The 15,974-nt window shown below is 55.5% G+C and overlaps 6 protein-coding genes across 6 annotated transcripts; 2 read left to right on the plus strand and 4 right to left on the minus strand.

The window, feature by feature from the left end:
- Positions 1 to 283: 283 nt before the first annotated feature.
- Positions 284 to 4,219, minus strand: QBC33DRAFT_443573 (Cys/Met metabolism PLP-dependent enzyme-domain-containing protein; the record flags this gene model as incomplete). The annotated part of the gene is made up of 8 exons (XM_060424228.1): positions 284 to 495; positions 603 to 695; positions 864 to 1,342; positions 2,682 to 2,746; positions 2,818 to 3,480; positions 3,534 to 3,977; positions 4,056 to 4,110; positions 4,173 to 4,219. 8 exons carry the CDS (start codon positions 4,217 to 4,219, stop codon positions 284 to 286), a joined length of 2,058 nt encoding a protein of 685 aa, XP_060288786.1.
- A 1,439-nt stretch (positions 4,220 to 5,658) lies between these two features.
- On the minus strand, positions 5,659 to 6,295 carry QBC33DRAFT_510425 (uncharacterized protein; the record flags this gene model as incomplete). The annotated part of the gene is made up of 3 exons (XM_060425766.1): positions 5,659 to 5,930; positions 6,001 to 6,129; positions 6,217 to 6,295. 3 exons carry the CDS (start codon positions 6,293 to 6,295, stop codon positions 5,659 to 5,661), a joined length of 480 nt encoding a protein of 159 aa, XP_060288787.1.
- Positions 6,296 to 7,652: 1,357 nt separating this feature from the next.
- QBC33DRAFT_16997 (putative long-chain-fatty-acid--CoA ligase) lies at positions 7,653 to 10,356 on the plus strand. Its single transcript, XM_060422313.1, has 3 exons — positions 7,653 to 8,341; positions 8,415 to 10,002; positions 10,063 to 10,356. Exons 1-3 carry the CDS (start codon positions 7,915 to 7,917, stop codon positions 10,163 to 10,165), a joined length of 2,118 nt encoding a protein of 705 aa, XP_060288788.1. The 5' UTR covers positions 7,653 to 7,914; the 3' UTR covers positions 10,166 to 10,356.
- A 39-nt stretch (positions 10,357 to 10,395) lies between these two features.
- QBC33DRAFT_521759 (MRG-domain-containing protein) lies at positions 10,396 to 13,523 on the minus strand. The gene is made up of 4 exons (XM_060426484.1): positions 12,906 to 13,523; positions 11,270 to 11,541; positions 11,062 to 11,177; positions 10,396 to 10,995 (listed from the first exon to the last, which is right to left on the minus strand). The coding sequence occupies exons 1-4, from the start codon at positions 13,311 to 13,313 to the stop codon at positions 10,823 to 10,825; spliced, it is 969 nt and encodes a 322-aa protein (XP_060288789.1). The 5' UTR covers positions 13,314 to 13,523; the 3' UTR covers positions 10,396 to 10,822.
- QBC33DRAFT_17303 (Cnl2/NKP2 family protein-domain-containing protein) lies at positions 13,512 to 14,375 on the plus strand. The gene is made up of 2 exons (XM_060422353.1): positions 13,512 to 13,963; positions 14,034 to 14,375. Exons 1-2 carry the CDS (start codon positions 13,667 to 13,669, stop codon positions 14,298 to 14,300), a joined length of 564 nt encoding a protein of 187 aa, XP_060288790.1. The 5' UTR covers positions 13,512 to 13,666; the 3' UTR covers positions 14,301 to 14,375.
- On the minus strand, positions 14,285 to 15,869 carry QBC33DRAFT_521764 (uncharacterized protein). Its single transcript, XM_060426485.1, has 3 exons — positions 15,225 to 15,869; positions 14,740 to 15,160; positions 14,285 to 14,676 (listed from the first exon to the last, which is right to left on the minus strand). The coding sequence occupies exons 1-3, from the start codon at positions 15,820 to 15,822 to the stop codon at positions 14,580 to 14,582; spliced, it is 1,116 nt and encodes a 371-aa protein (XP_060288791.1). The 5' UTR covers positions 15,823 to 15,869; the 3' UTR covers positions 14,285 to 14,579.
- Positions 15,870 to 15,974: the final 105 nt, after the last annotated feature.

The following is a 15,974-nucleotide window of genomic DNA, read 5'->3' on the forward strand; positions in this document are numbered from 1 at the left end:
ACATTCTCTGCTCTATGCCAGACTCACATGCCTATACAGGATGTACCTCCAGGCACGTGGGAGCGAACATGCGCCGTGGACAATCGATGAAATTACCAAGCTGTAGTGCTCGCAGTTTATGTGTACCGCCTCTATTCAAGAGTCGTCCTAGCAGACATATCCCACCTTTGGTGCCGGTGTCTGCAAAATCAGAGTGACACGTGCCTGCGATGCGTGAACCTACTATACAGCGACGATGCCTCTATCCCGCAATCCAAACCCTAATCCCCAGCTGCAGGCCCTACTACCGCTTCTTCTTGCCGCCACCGCCGTTTCCGGAGGGCGTCGAAGGTGCCGCAATCGCGTCGTCCTTCTTGGACGACCCCGCCAGGAAGGCGGCCATGTCGAAGTTGCCTATGGGGTTCGCGCCTGGCTGGCCTGTCGCCGAGCCCATGATGCCGTTCATCGGGTTGGACTTCTGCCTCTCGTCCCATTCTGCCCGCATCTCTGGGTCCACTATCACCGGCGTGCCGGCCAGGTCAGCGATGGGTCGTTTTACCTAGCTGGTAAAAAGGGGGGAAGAAGGCGGCAACCGGAAGTGCGATTGCGGGTGGGAGACTTACTGTTGTCGACCAGATACGGCATGCCTATGAAGATGCCCATGCTCACCAGCCCCAGTAAGATCATGGGCTGGCGTAAGATGCTCAATATCGAGACTAGAAACGTTGTAAGGTTAGCAAGAGGAAGCCCGCCTGACAAAACTTGCCAGTCCTCCACCTTCCATGACAAAAAATGCCCATGAAGCAAACATAATCATAGCCACGCAGGCCCGGCACCGCCCGCCGGCCTCCGCACCAATTCGGAGCCAGGGCGAAAAAACTTACACTTGCTCCTCTCCATAAAGTACCCCTTCGCCCCGAGGGCCCGCACCTCAAACATCCCACCATCCAGCACCAGCAGCGCCTCGCCCCTGTTATCCCAGTCGTTGCCGCGGAACGACTCCCACGCCGCCGCCTCATCGGCGCCGACGTCGAGGCGGACGGGCGCGAACGCGTGCGTCGGGCAGTGGACGTCGACGAGGTACGACCCGGCGCTGAGGTTGCGGAAGACGAACGAGTTGTCGGCCGTCAGGGCTGCGGACCGCGCCTCGCCCGGCGAGGACAGCGTCGCGCGCGTCGAGGGCGGGAGGGCGTTCGGGTTCGGGAGGGCGTGGCTGGCTGGAACGCGGAAGGTCACTGTCGTCGTCGTCGTCGTCGTCGTCGCGGCGGTGGCGGAGAGGGCGAAGAGGGGGAGGAGCCCTAGGAGGGCTGATGGGGATAGTTTCATTGTGGCTTTTGGGTGCGGGTTGCGGGGGAGGTTGGGTCTTTGAGGTCTATACTGGCATCGGGGATGGTAAGAGGTCTTGGTCTCGTTGAGGCTCGCCTGTTGTCATAGATCTTAGGTAAGTCGATGATGGAACTTGGAGAAACTGAAGCTCTGTAAATGTGGGGCCTGCGTGATACTGCGGAATTCTGCTAGACGTACGCCCTTGCTTGTCTCGCTCTGTGCACGCCTTTCCACCCTCTACCATGTCCTTCAAGATCATCACTACATAACTGCACCAACTACTCGGGCCAGCAACAGGAATCAATTCCAATTATAAGCATGTCTCCGCCTGCAATATCGAAGGACAGTAGCAACGGCGACTGCGACGGCGATGCTCGTTCGCGACAGAAACAACGACCCTACTCTGGCGACGGCGAAGCTCTGGCTCGGAGACATACTCTTCCAACTAATAGGGAAACCCAACCTTGTGGATATAAAAGTGCTTGTTCTAGTCAATTGGCCGTAAAGTACACCTCCCACCTCCCAACACTTACGCAGCTTCAGTCCACTCAGTAGGCACCACCCGCGGCAGCAGCTATAAGGTCATCCTGCTCTTCCGAGTGCGGCCAACAACGTCGATGCACTCCAGTCGGCGACGATTTAGATGTCCTTCTTCTATCTGTCCACCTTTAAATCCTTGCCAGTGTTGATGTTCTCTTGGAGGTGAGCAGCAAACGTGGGCTGCATCTTGGCCATGAACTTGGCCATGAGGAGCTGACTTAGAGTCATAAGGAGTGACCAGGCAGTGATTAGAAAGCCTTTCCTTGAAGGTTTTATTGCAGCCAACAGTAGTGCTGACGATTAGCTTCGTATACCTTAATCCCTGACTGGGAAGCCGTGGGAACTTGGCCCGGGAGGCGGAATTGATTGGCCGGTTGGTCCCCTCACTGTCGTGAAACATGCAAGCACGTCGGATTAGGGTATCTGAGCATTTCGTGGCCGGAAGTGATCTGGGTTGTGTTGCGACGAAGGAGTCGACATTTTGTCTGCTTGAATGTGGTGCGGAGAGTGAGTCGTAACATCTAGCTGTGTCAAAAGTTTTCACCCAAGTCTGCTTCATCAGTTAGGTAAATTTAGTTTCGCACAAGAGTATAGCTTGGGGATGGGAAGGCAGATAGGTCAGGCTGCTCATATATTTCAGTGTCATCAAATTTCGAACTGCCATTTCATGTCGTCACTAAACATGCTATAGTAAACTCCAGCATATCTCTCTTGGGGTATTTTCCAAACAAGCTCCCTAAACCACCGTGGGCGCATCGGCAGATTTCGCCTCTGCCGCCTCCTCCGTCTTCGGCGCCTCGGCCTCCTTGGTTGTCGCGGCGGCCGCGGCCTCGAACGACTGCTCAAAGTCGGCAATGATGTCGTCGATGTGCTCGGTCCCGACAGAGATACGGATGAGGTCCTAGGCGAAAATAAGTTAGCACTTTACCACAGGGTTCGGGCTCGCTCCCGGGCTTTCACGGTTCGACTTACCTCAGTCGTGCCAGAGCTGATCTTCTCCTCGTCCGAGAGCTGCTCATGGGTAGTGGTCCACGGGTGGATGGCAAGGGTCTTGGAGTCGCCGACGTTGGCCAAGTTGGAGATCAGCTTGAAGCCGTCGACGACCTGGCTGCCAGCAGCACCTCCTCCCTTCACACCGAAGCTCAGGACGCCGCCAAAGCCGCGCTTGAGATACTTCTTGGCGATCTCATGGGAAGGGTGATCGTCCAGGCCGGGGTATGAGACCCAGTTAACGTATGGGCTCTTCTGCAGGTATTTCGCCAGCGCGAGGGCGTTCTGGGCGTGCCTCTCGGCACGAAGGCTGAGAGTCTCGATGCCGAGGATAAGCTGCTGAGCAGCAAACGGGTTCAAAGCCGCGCCCAAGTCTCGGAGAATCTCGACGCGAACCCGGATGGCGAAGCTGATCGGCCCGAAGGTCTCCCAGAACTTCAGACCGTGGTAGCCCTCGGACGGCTCAACGAACTGCGGGAAACGAGCGGCGTGCTTGCCCCAGTCGAACTTCCCGCTGTCTACGATCACGCCACCAATTGTCGTGCCGTGGCCGCCAATCCATTTGGTCGCGGAATGGACAACGATGTCGGCGCCATGGTCGATCGGCCTGACGAAGTAGCCACCCGCGCCGAAGGTGTTATCGACCTGCCGTCGGGTTAGTTATGCTAGGAGCTCCCAATGTGGGCGTGGTGTCTTACTATCAGGGGAACGCCCTTCTCGTGTGCGACCTTTGCAATGGCCTCGAAGTCTGGGACATTGTACCTGGGATTGCCAATGCTCTCAAGGTAGACGGCCTTGGTCTTGTCGTCGATTGCCGCCGCGATATCCTCGGCCTTGTCGCCATTGACGAATTTGGTGTGGATGCCGAGTCTCGGGAGGAAGACCTTGAGCTGGTTGTATGTGCCGCCATACAGGTTGGAGGTCGAGACGATGTTGTCACCAGCATGGGCCAGGGCTGTGAGGGCCATGAACTGGGCGGCCTGGCCGGAGGCGGCCGCCACTGCTGCAACGCCGCCCTCCAACGCAGCAATACGCTTCTCGAAGACGTCAACCGTCGGATTCATGATCCGCGAGTAGATGTTTCCGAACTCCTTCAAGCCGAAGAGCCGGGCGGCGTGGGCCGAGTCGTTGAAGACATAGCTCTATTTCACAAGCCTAATCAGCACATGTTCCAAGTCCGACTAGCACCTCGCGGCAGCAACCGGGAGACCAATACTGACAGTGGTAGCGTAGATGGGCACAGCTCGCGAAGACGTAGCTGAGTCTGGACTCTGGCTGATCTCGACGTTAGTCGGGAACTGTTTCGCCGCGATCGGCAGAAGGAACGTTGCGCCTACCCCGCATGGAGCTGGAGAGTTTCGAAGTTCTTGCTCAGATCCGACATGTTGAGAGATTACTAGGCAAGGCTAGAGGGGATAGGGGAGCTTGATTGAGAGGTGGTTGAGGGAGGGTTTGACTGGCAGGAGTGAGAACCTGCTGTTGTAGGTTGGGGGGGGGGAGTATGACGGAGCACTGTGGGACGATGTTGACCTCCCGCTCGCACCATATATATACCTAGGTCGCAATGAACACTCGTCCTCTACTCTCTCTCTCTCTCCCTCCCTCGCTCCCAAGCTAGCTGTACCCTAACCGACAACCCTGTACCTATTTCGCAATTTTTAGTCCAGAAAGTAGGCGTCCGCCTTGCACCCAGCCCGCACTTAGACCAGAGTCGAGCACCCCGATTAGGAAATGGTGGGGTGAACCCCAAAGCACGCAATCGCCAGCTCGACTCGGCGAGTGGGGCATTGGCCCTTTCGTTTCTTTTCTCTCTGGCACCCGCGCAGATTGCTGGAGTTGACGTCCTTGTCGCAAGCCAGCGATTGTCACGATTGTCGCCAAAGCCGCGGGGGTGCTTGGCAGCCGGATGTGCAGATAGATGAGGGGCCATCTCTCCCTACTTACCACCTCGGGAATGCCCTATACACCAGGTTCAAGCTATGGCTTGCCAGGCCGATGCCTCTCACCAAATTACGTGCGAGCTGCCCATAGTCACACGAGGTAGCCTCGAAATGGCTCGAAATGAGGTATATTCAGCTATTGAGAGGGGAGCAAAAATGCCCTACCTCATTGATCGCCAGAAGATGTCCGAGATAGGAGGTAGGTATTTATTTACTAGTGGATTGAATGCACAACTCCCCGCGCCATCTTAACTCGGCATTGCACGAACCCTCCTTTCTCCAATTGGCCAATTCATCAACGACGTGGGCAGGAGCGGATCAAGTGATCACAGCCTCGAGTCTTGAGGCCCCCTTTCCATCGGAGTAGAGCCGGCCAGGCCAGTATGGAATATCAAGGCTCAGTAAGTTATCAGAGTCTTTAGACTAGGTACTAGGTAGTTTGTGAGAGCTCTATGAACACCTCCGGTAATATATACAAGCAATTCGCCTTATCCATAATCCATATGCACCCGGCTTTGCTATACCAAACGCCAAGACCCAAGAGGATGCTTTGCCTAGCTGACCGTCTAGGCCAACGGGTACGGAGCCTCCCTCGCGCGTTCCTAATCGCCGCCGCACTATACGGTCTATCCCACGCATGCCTATAGCGTGAGAAATTGTCTCTCCGACCTCCTATCGAAACCCAGCCCTCGCGTGGTTTTGCCCCCAAGTCAAATGGCTTCCTAACCAGGTTCCTGCCAAAGGACCGAGATCCGAGTTGTGGAGGGTCCCAAGCGACTGATATTTTCTTTGCGCACCAGGTAGAGAGACGACCGGCACGGGGACACTGCATCGTGCGTTCCAAATAGCAGCCTCGGCTCGTCCGTGTAATGGCGGATACAGATTAGGCCACGGTCTCCTTCATCGACTGGCCGGCGCGGCCTGCTGCAGGCCTGCGGAGGCCCCCCTTGAACACATCCTTTGCCATGAAGAAGATGGAGACACCCCAGATGACGAACTGGAAGGCTGAAATGACCGCATCGGCCTGGGCTACGCCGCACACGGCATTTCGGCAGAAGAGCAGCCTGCTCAGGAAGACGGCAATAGCGATAAATCCGGCAAACCAGAAGATGACGTTGGTGAACTCGAATGCCAGAGCACTGTACGGGTGGGATGCTTCGCGGTCGGGTCAGCATTTCTCTTTCCAGGCACATCAACGCCGCTCCAGCCGTATGATTGTCCTTACCTCGGGGGGCGAATCTGGGCACAATCTCCAGGACGGCCAGGGAGATTAGAGACCATATCGAGGCGAAGATCAAGAAGTTGACCTGGGACGGCGAGGCTGCGGAGATGTCGACATTGTACCAGTTGGCGACTATCGGACACGGTCAGTCTGGAATTCTCGAACTTCTCGAACCTCTCCCGTGCCTCTCTCCTCCCTCCAAGGAGACACCGAGCGTACCATAACAAGACATGGCCAATCCGAAGACAGCTAGGACGGCCTGACCGATGCGAAGCGCGGGAACAATTCCGAAACCCATCTTGATGGTCTTTCCACGAGGGATTCAAAGAACTCGAAAAGAAGTAGGCAAACGAAAATAAAATGTTCGACAATAGCTGCAAACTGGTGCGCTAACGAAGAGAAATTTAGAGACACGGAAAAGGAGAAAAAGGGCAAGGAGAAGAAGTTCGATCTTGGACGACCTTCGACGCAGGGAAGTCACATCACTTATGCTTGGTCGACATGGTTATCAGCCCGTAGCCCACCATGTTTGATCGACTATCATGGAAGGGTGTATGCTGGATGGTCAAGTCTGAATCCGACCTGAAACATCAGTTGACTGACGGGCGGATCGCAGTCGATCCGACGTGGCAGAGCTTGGCAAATGTGAGCCCCATCCAATACCGTATTGTCCAACTGTGTCAATCGGAAACCGTGGTGAAGAGGCCAATATGTTTGTCAAAGCACTCAACAGCGCGGATTGAACCGGGGCTCATGGTCTCCTCATGGTGCCCATCCAACCACGCACTTCTGCCAAGAGTAGGGCGAGACGATCGAATGCACCATCGCAAGGCTGAAGGAAGGACCGGGTGATATTTTTGGCATATCGAAGCGGGCGAGTATCACCACCGCACGCTCAGGAGGTCTTCAGCTCTTCAACCTCTTGGTGGCTTTGGTGTTTCTGGGGTCTCGAGAGAACGCTTCTGTGGGCGCCAGGTGCTAACTACCGGGGGTTGTAGGAAGTATCAGCAGGCCATCCTGCCCGTTAATAGGCTGATGCCGACCGCATTGCACCTCGGCACCTGCCAGGAATTTGACCAGGCAGTCTGTTAGCACCTGGCACGCCCCGTCACGCCACTGTGTTCTGTTCATAAGTCCTGATTCCCTCTGCTGCTTCATCCCTTCTTTCGTTCTTACCTTCTTCATTCTCTCTCCTTTGCGAGGATGGGCTCTCGTTCTAATAAACATTTTGCCCTTCCACTCATGGATGGACGGGAGTTTCTGGGCTTATACTCCGACGGCGAGGGTAAGCCACGTGACCAGGATCAGCTCTCACATGCTCAACGCTTCAAGACTTGGCATTTCATCCCGCTTGTATGTATAACGAGGTACCCCGAACTTCTTGAAAGCTAGCAAGAGCGCGCCGACTCGGCTTTCAACGCTGCCCCGGACCCCAAGGGAATTACGGAGACCGAGTAGATAAATGGCGCAAGAGGACCAAAAGCGTAAGAGAAAAGGGCAAGATCTATCCCATTCCGTGCTAGCAACCTCATTGATCGATACATGTTTGAACCTATGCCGAGGCCCTCGGCGACCCAGTGGGGCTGCCCAAGCTCCCCCACTTGCGCCAGTCTCCTTGTGCCTAGGCACTGCTAGGCAAGTTCTCCATATGCCGAGACCTGGGGAACTTGGCCGCGACGCTTCCAGCTCAAGTGTCACCAACCGGCTCTCGTCTAATTATAATACCTTCCAAACTAAGAAGGTCTTTCTGAACCTCTTCGACTTCCTGCTACCGGGTGCTCTTGTTCTTTCTCAACCGTTGCACCTACCTCGCCCTTCCCCGTTCAGCGCTCGACTTGTATCCCTTTTCCCCTCTCAAACCGCAGCTGTCTCTACTCCGATTCTCCCATTCTCCTCCCACGCCATTTCAAAGAAGCCATGTCCCCCACGTACGATGCCGGGGCTTTGATGAAGGCGATTAAGCAGCCTCCACCCCCCGGCTCTCCGTATGCATTGCCAGTCCCTGGCACCGAGCGCGAAGGCCGCTCGCCCGTCTACCGCCACTGGCGCTTTCAAAACGGCCCGCTGCTCGAGACCTTCCACCCCAGCTTACAGACTTTCCACGACCTCTTTGAGAACTCTCTGGCGAAGCGGCGTAATAAGCAGTGCCTGGGCTGGAGACCTTGGAACCCGGCAACGAAGACTTGGGAGGAACACTATGTCTGGATAACCTACGGGGAGGTGGGAGAGCGCAGAAAGAATTTCGGGGCGGGCATCGTCGAGGTGCACCAAAGGGCCGGAATCACCCAGGACAAGTACGGTGTTGGTCTCTGGGCGCAGAACAGGCCCGAGTGGCAGATTACTGGTCAGTCATGGTCAATTGTGGTTCACATACCGAACCCCCGTTACTATGGATTGGTGCTGACAGGGGATCCCAGATCTCGCGCTCGTCTCACAGTCGCTCTGGTGCGTCTCCCTCTACGAGACACTAGGGCCAGAGGCTAGCGAGTATATCCTCAACCATGGGTCGCTGGCCTGTGTTATCTGCTCGTTGCCGCATGTCCCCGCCTTGCTGAAGCTGGCTCCCCGGGTCCCTTCCCTCAAGATTATTATCTCCCTGGACCCACTCGACGCCGGAGAACCCGATGGCCATTCTAAGCTTGCCCTGTTGAATAATGCTGCCGCCGAGCTTGGCATTCAGATCTACTCAATGGAAGGAGTTGAAGCCATTGGTGCCCAGTCCGGCCGGCCCATGCGGCCGCCTCATCGGGACGATACCCTGACCATCAACTACACCTCGGGCACCACCGGAGACCCAAAGGGCGTCGTGCTCACCCACGCCAATGCGGTTTCCAGCGTTACGAGCGCTCTGTTCACTGACATGGTGCGCCAGGACGATATTGGCATATCCTACCTGCCATTGGCGCACATCTACGGGCGGACCGGAGACCAGACTGCTTTGGCCGCAGGAGCCCGCCTCGGCTTCTTCCATGGAGACATCACGGCTTTGGTGGAGGACATGAAGATCCTGCGGCCCACCGGACTCCTGTCCGTGCCCAGATTGTACAACCGCATCAGTGCCGCGGTCCAGACCGCAACGATCGAGGCGGATGGTATCAAGGGGGCTCTTTCTCGGCATGTTGTCAACACCAAGAAGGCCTCCATGAAACTGCCTCCGGGACAGGCCCACAACACTCATTTCCTCTATGACAAGATATGGACACCCAAGGTTCTGAAGGGGGTCGGCTTGGAGCGTGCCCGTACCATGATCAGCGGCAGTGCCCAGCTAGACCCCGACGTGCAGAATTTCATCCGAGCAGCCTTCGGCAACCAGTTCTCCCAGGGCTGGGGCATGACTGAGACCTATGCCACCGGAACTGTCCAGTTGCCCGGCGACTTCACAATCGGGAACATCGGACCGCCATTGCCGTGCATCGAGGTCTGCATCGAGTCGGTCCCCGAGTACGAGTACACCGTGGACGACAAGCCGCACCCGCGTGGCGAGATGCTCGTGAGGGGACCCGTCGTCTTCAAGGAGTACTTCAAGAACCCCGAGGAGACGGCCAAGTCGCTCGAGGCCGACGGCTGGTTCCATACGGGCGACATCGTCGAGGTCGACGACATGGGCCGCTTCCGCATCATCGACCGCAAGAAGAACGTGCTGAAGCTCGCGCAGGGCGAGTACATCTCGCCGGAGCGCATCGAGAACGTCTACATGGGCAGCTCGAGCCTCGTGGCCATGGCCTACGTGCACGGCGATCCCACGCAGTCGGCCCTCGTCGCCGTCATTGGCGTCGACCCGGACAGCTTCGCGCCCTTCGCCAGCAGCGTGCTCAAGCGGCCCGTCGACGCCGCAGACAGGCAGGCCGTCAAGGCCGCCACCGACGACCCGCGCGTCCGGAGGGCCTTCCTCAAGCTGCTGGACGGCATCGGCAAGAGCCATAAGTTCAACAGCTACGAGCGTGTGCGCAACTGCTACCTGGACATCGAGCCCTTCTCCATGGAGAATGAGCTCCTCACGCCGACGTAAGTTTTCTTTCGGCTCCTCTTTGTGGTTTCTTCCGACCCGGCTAACCCTTGCACCAGGCTCAAGTTGAAGCGGCCGCAGACGGCAAAGGCTTTCAGGGCGCAGATAGATCGCATGTATGAGGAGATCGCGGCGGAGGCCTCGGCCAAACCGAAGCTATAGGCCGCCAAGGATGACACGGGGCTCGTGTTGTTATTTCTGTTGTGCAGTGTACAAGTACTATTTTGGAGAGGGCTGGAGAGGATTCGATATGGATGAATCTACCCAGCAAATACCACTGTGGCCTCTGCGCCCAGTCACTGAGACCTGTAAAGAACCAATACGTAGCGAGAATGCAAGCTAGTTGACTGCTTTCTTGATGCACATCAATCAGTGAAATGAACCTAGGCTGCGTCGAGGTAATTTTCTGTCTTCTGTATTCATGGCCTAAGGGATACCATGCGAGGTTCCGACCTCTCTGTGCCCTGGCCTGGTAAGAACTGCCTGCCACCTAGCTACGACTATAGCGAATTTGTGGTGTAGTAAAAAACGATCTACCTCTGCCTCAAATGGGGACAAAAAGGGGGAAATCATCCTCAGAACCAACCCCACCCAGCCGCAGTGTTTCCATGTACTATCCTTGAACGGAAAAGGAAAAAAAAAAAGGCCCTGTCCCCTGCCTGACCATACTCCATCCCTTTGTCATATTCCTCGATGGCTGTGAGAGACCCAAGCCCAGCTCGAGATTTCCTAAGAGAGGGACCCCTCTCAACCACACGGGCGAGCGGGCGGGCGCTAAGCCTGGCGCCCCTCCAGACCGTTGGAAGGCTTCCGCGGCTCCTAAGCGCTTCGTGCCTTGTCCACGTATTCCTGACCGGGAGTCTCGTACTCATTGACAAAGTATTTGGTAGCGTGCTTGCCGAGCCAGGCCGTCATCTTGGTCAGCTCCTCGCGGAGGCGGTTGACCGACTGTTGGTCCATGTTGGTCTGCGCGATGAGCTCTGGGAGAGAAACTGGTAACATGGTTAGACACGCAAGGAAGAAATATGACGCAGGTAGTCAGGGAATAGGGAACTTACCCAGGAGGCGGCACAGGTGCTCCGCGCCATAGGTATCGCATGCGCTCTTGTGCTTGGATTCGGCGTCGCCAGAGACCCAGAGCTCGTGCATCTCGTGATACTGCGCTCGCTCGAATCTGCCGATTGGTCCGTCAGTCAAGGGGGCTGAACAGGAATGGCTAGGTATCTGCCACACGCTTTGGCCAAGGAGGTAGATGTCCCCACTTACCGGTAGAGGAGGATACGACCCAGGCATTTGTCGAAATACTCGCGAAGCCCGGCAGTGACCTCTTCGAGGATGTCCATGGAAGCGCTCCCTTCCTCGCGCTTTGGGCGCTCGTTGGCGAGGTAATCATTGAGGATATCGTCGACGGGATGGGCGTGCGGGAGAGGCACGAGTTGCTGATTCTTAGTCACGTTCTCCCAGTCGTCAACCAGGAGAGCTTTCAGGTGATCTGGCATAACCAGCTTGATCGAAGGACGAGAGTGGAACGAATCCTCCTGGTCTGGGGGTTAGAGAATGCCTTCAATATGACGGAAGCGTGAAGGGGAGAAATCAAGAAACGAGGCAAGATGAACCATGCTGCCACTGGGTATCACGCGAATTGCCCACTTGAGCTTCATGAATGTATCAAATCCGTGATGTATGGGAGACTTCTCCAGAAGGTGGTTGTGTGTGAGCTACTCACAACAGAGCTGTCTATTGGCAGGCACCCAAGACCATAACTGCTGCTGCCCGCGATGGGGATCTTGATTTTAGGTGGGATCCCGTGGTACCAGACATGAAGCTGCTGGGTGATGGTTCGGTTTTTAATGGCGGCCACGATCTTGGGATGTGGTTTCTGTGGCTTGCCCAAGTGAGAGGTGTAGTCGTAGCGGTCGTCAAACACGGCCACCCCCTTGTCATTGACGTAGCGATGATTCCGAGTTGGCTTTTCCAAGAAATAATCTTTCCGTCGACTCAGGCTTGCCCACTTCCACTCCGCCTTCTTGAAGGCGGCTGCGTCGTGACGCTTCACCCCCATCGTAGAATGCAAAAGGAATATGATGGAAGGAAGCTGATGGGAAAAAATCCGAGAGAAGGAGTATTTCTGTTGGGCTCTAGTTGCGTGCTCTCGCGGGCTTGTGAAATAAAACGGTGGAAAGGAGATTATCGATCGCGGAGAGAGGTGAGGGCGAGAGGTGAGGTTAGGATGTGAAAAGTGAGGTGTGGCGGGGATGTGAAGGTGAGAGTATTGTTGGAAAGGGGATTGTTTGGGTTCGGCAATTTCTCCCGCCTTCTTCGAAAGGGGTCGACTTGCCACCCCTTCCAAAACTCAAATACTTTCTCCGTCTCCCTCTATTCACCATTGTTCCTCGTATTATGCCAACCCCCAGGGTCCCAAACCAGAGGAGTGTGTACCTAGCCAGTGCTCTCACCCCCAGTCCCCATCCGTCCCCATCCCACCCGAACTCACTCAAGTATTGAGATGGGACTCTGGGCTGTTCTTGGGAGACAGGAATTGAGGAGAAGGTTGGAACACCTCGGGAACCACCCCCACCGCTTCTAGTGGTAAGTAATATTGGTACTACCAAACCATCCGGCCAGGGTGAACCTTATCCAGAACCCGGGCTTTGGTGTGATGCGACCTAACTTTGCCACGCCTCACGATCTAAGTAGAGTAACGTAGGCAGCCTGCCAGTGGCTCTACACTGTCGCTGTTGATCGTACCGGGAGGGGGGGGGGGGGGATGTATCTGGATACCACTTGGCAAGCAGGATACGCTGTTTCAACGCCTACATCAAGCCCGGAATAACAATTGCACCAAGCAAAGACATCGCAGCAAGGAAGGTGGATAAGAAAAGAGGGAATATATATCACCTACATGCTCAAGGTCATAATCCCTCGCCCTCCGCGGACCTCTGCCAGTCTGCATCGCCGTCCCAGGCATGCGCTCTTCACTGCCGCGCGTGGAGCTGAGGTCGGAGCCGGTAGTCTTACCACCCTTCTTGATCTGTTTGCCAGCCTTGCCGGACTGAAGCATCTTGAATGTGGCCATGAGGTGGGAGGCCAGATCCTTGTTCTCCTCGGTAAACTTGCGAACTCGGTCCTGGGGCACCCAGTCATCCCAGCTGCTCTTCCAGCCCTTGTAGTGGATCTTGTACTGCCATCCCTCTCCAGTTTCGCTCTGTTGCACGTCCAGTATCTTTGCTTCATACAACATTTCCATGTGGAAGCAGAGCACGCGCTCGTCCTTGGCGAAGGGCGCCTGTGCCTGCCTTGGAGGCGCCATGGTGGGAGTATGGATACTTCCTCAAACTGGCTCGCGTACCAGGTTCGTGTATTCTTTCCAAACCTCGAGTACGAAAGAGAGGCGGGCAGAATGAATTGAGATGCAAATGGGAATGTGGGGTGAGGATGAGGTGGCACAATGATGATGAGAGTGTGGATTTGGGGTCAGTGGTATGGAAGGGGGAAGTCACGAGACCGCGCAAAGAGACGCGTCGACGAGTTTTTGGTGAAACCCAAATACTGGCCGGGGAACTTTAAAAGCAACAAACAATACCCGTTTCTGCAAGAGAAACTCGAAGAATTAAAATAAAAAATTCTACCCTCAACTTCACCTTGTTACTCATTCCGAATAAAATGGCCCCCAGTGAGTCGGCAATTCTGAACAATTTCCTCCTAGTCCCATCTCAGCTTCCCGCCATCATCTCACTGCAGGAATTCACTGCCTTATTCCCTCGTCCGCAGCAATCGTCTCCACATGTCCGAGCCCTCTACCGGGACCTGCAAGGCCAAAGAAACGCTGTCGTAGATCTGGTCGCGTCCAACATCGAGGCTGAGGTCAAGCGAGCCAAGGGTCTGCGGCGAGCAGTTGTGAGGGCAAGAAGGGAAGCCGAGAGTCAGGATTATGACGACGAGATTGAGATCGAGCGAACGGTAATTCCTGATAAATGCTCTCTCTCACCTTGCCAGGTCTAGCCGCGCATCATGCTAATACAACCCCAAGCTCTTTGGTAATGCTTCCGGATCTAGCGGGCCCAAGCATGATCTCAACTCGGTCTTACCAGAGCTGGAAACGGCTGTCAATGAACTCGAGAGTGAGATCAAGCATCTAGAGGAGGAAGAAACTAGGTTGCGTCACTCGGTGAGCCAGAGTATTGGCACCTTCAGCGACCTTCGGTACGGCCGCCTTGCCAATAGCCAGCTCCCCGAACAGGTGCTTGAGAGCTTGCAAGATTTGCAAGAGGCTTGCAAACAAACGACAACGACTTGATATAGAGCTGCGGAGTGCGGAGGAACCCAAATTTACATTGGGAGATTACCATTTGACACTGCCTAGTATCTACCTATACCCCATCCCAGCCAACCAGGGTCTCGACCTGCCGTTCCAAGCCCGCCATATACAGACACACCACAAGTGGTCTAATCACAGCGGGCTATTCGGGGAGACGCGCCCCATGCCTGGACCATACTACATAGATAACAAAACAGACGTCTGCTCGGAATAATACCGACGGGGCCAGGTCCGTGGGACCAGTGCCTCACATGCAGTTTATGATCTTGCGTCTCCCGGGGGGGCACCACGCGGGGCCGCAGGAGCAGCACCGGCATTCGCGGGGCGGGTTTGCTGTTTGTTCATGCGGCGCGACCTGCAGACTGTTTTAGCAAACTACCTTTGGTGGACCAAAGGGGGAGGACAGGAGGGATCTTACATCATGGACCGGCTAAGGAAGGAGACACCCAGCATCATGGCCCAGCTGGGGATGACGTTGAGGAGCCAGAAGAAATAGCCGATCGGAACGGCCACATGGTTCTTGGCCAGGGGACCGTCAAAGGGGTGGAAATAGCCCTCATGGTGGTGGAAGACGGTTTTGTCTTTGAGGTCTTGGGCGTGGAGGTCGAGAATGGTTTGCGACGTGGTCGTGGTTAGGTTGAGGCGTCTGAGATAGATGTCGATGGGCGCTGGCTCGGGAAGCATCTGGATCACCCAGAGGACGCCACTGGTGGCAGACCAACTGTTGCAAAGGACCGGCTGGTCATCACAGTTGATCAAGGCCGCGTGTGGACCATCTGGGAGTTTGGCGAGCGTCTTGGTGGCCTCCTTGAACGCCTGTTCGACTTTCTGGCAGTGTCCTTGGGAAATGGCTCATGTCAGTATATTTTCGAGTTTGACGGCATTGCGGATGATAGCACTAACCGAAGCAAGTCTTGTTACCCCCAGTGGCCAACAGCCACCACTCCTCTGGCTTGGTGGCACTAGCCTTGACAGGGCTGTAGAGGGTGTCCTTCCAGTTGTGAAGTGTCAAGACATGTATCTTATTTTCAGGGTCGACCTCAGCTTCCGGTGAGGACGGGACGTGTTGTCCGTCAGCCGCCTCGGGCTGAGCGGCGCCAAAGGAGCTCAGGAAGTTCTGGAACTGGGCCTTGTACTGATCAAAGGGACCCTCGGCCGCCGCCGCAAGGAGCGGGAGGGTCAGAAGCGCGGTTGCGGAGAAGCGCATTGTTACAGATGTGATGGAAGAAAGGTATTTGCAGGTATTGCGAAGGGAATGGCGCAATGTTGGAGCTTTGACAGGATGGCAAAGTCGGGGTTTAGATGATGTGAGGAGAATGAGGGGAAGGGCAGGCGTTAAGACACCCAAAGGCAAATTATAGAAAGTATACGGAGTAAGCTCAAGTATAAGCTCAATTAGGGGGTTGAAGGAGAAAGTTGAACAGCTTCGAGATCCAAACAACACTTCAGAGAGGTGTTGGCGAAGGTGAATGAATCTAGAGGACGGTAGCATCAGCGACATGCGACTATTTTATTAATTTTATTATTGAACAGCGCCCAAGGCCAACAATCCTTGCGACGACCAGGTTGCCCAGGGAGCCGGTAAAACTCCTCCTGGTAATCTGTACTTTCGCACTTTGCAATCCTAATCACCTAATAATGCAGTACGCTAGC

This window comes from Phialemonium atrogriseum (genome assembly GCF_030411735.1).
Source record: "Phialemonium atrogriseum strain 8032-3 unplaced genomic scaffold QBC33scaffold_1, whole genome shotgun sequence".
Lineage (NCBI taxonomy): Eukaryota > Fungi > Ascomycota > Sordariomycetes > Cephalothecales > Cephalothecaceae > Phialemonium > Phialemonium atrogriseum.

Coding starts and splice junctions, on each gene's coding strand:
- QBC33DRAFT_16997 (XM_060422313.1), top strand. CDS start 7,915: ATGTCCCCCACGTACGATGCCGGGGCTTTGATGAAGGCGATTAAGCAG. Junction 8,342..8,414: donor GCCCGAGTGGCAGATTACTG/GTCAGTCATGGT, acceptor AGGGGATCCCAG/ATCTCGCGCTCGTCTCACAG. Junction 10,003..10,062: donor AATGAGCTCCTCACGCCGAC/GTAAGTTTTCTT, acceptor CCCTTGCACCAG/GCTCAAGTTGAAGCGGCCGC.
- QBC33DRAFT_521759 (XM_060426484.1), bottom strand. CDS start 13,313: ATGGCGCCTCCAAGGCAGGCACAGGCGCCCTTCGCCAAGGACGAGCGC. Junction 11,178..11,269: donor GGTCGTATCCTCCTCTACCG/GTAAGTGGGGAC, acceptor ACCAATCGGCAG/ATTCGAGCGAGCGCAGTATC. Junction 10,996..11,061: donor GCACCTGTGCCGCCTCCTGG/GTAAGTTCCCTA, acceptor CCATGTTACCAG/TTTCTCTCCCAGAGCTCATC.
- QBC33DRAFT_17303 (XM_060422353.1), top strand. CDS start 13,667: ATGGCCCCCAGTGAGTCGGCAATTCTGAACAATTTCCTCCTAGTCCCA. Junction 13,964..14,033: donor AGATTGAGATCGAGCGAACG/GTAATTCCTGAT, acceptor TACAACCCCAAG/CTCTTTGGTAATGCTTCCGG.
- QBC33DRAFT_521764 (XM_060426485.1), bottom strand. CDS start 15,822: ATGTCGCTGATGCTACCGTCCTCTAGATTCATTCACCTTCGCCAACAC. Junction 15,161..15,224: donor GGGTAACAAGACTTGCTTCG/GTTAGTGCTATC, acceptor CCATTTCCCAAG/GACACTGCCAGAAAGTCGAA. Junction 14,677..14,739: donor TTCCTTAGCCGGTCCATGAT/GTAAGATCCCTC, acceptor AACAGTCTGCAG/GTCGCGCCGCATGAACAAAC.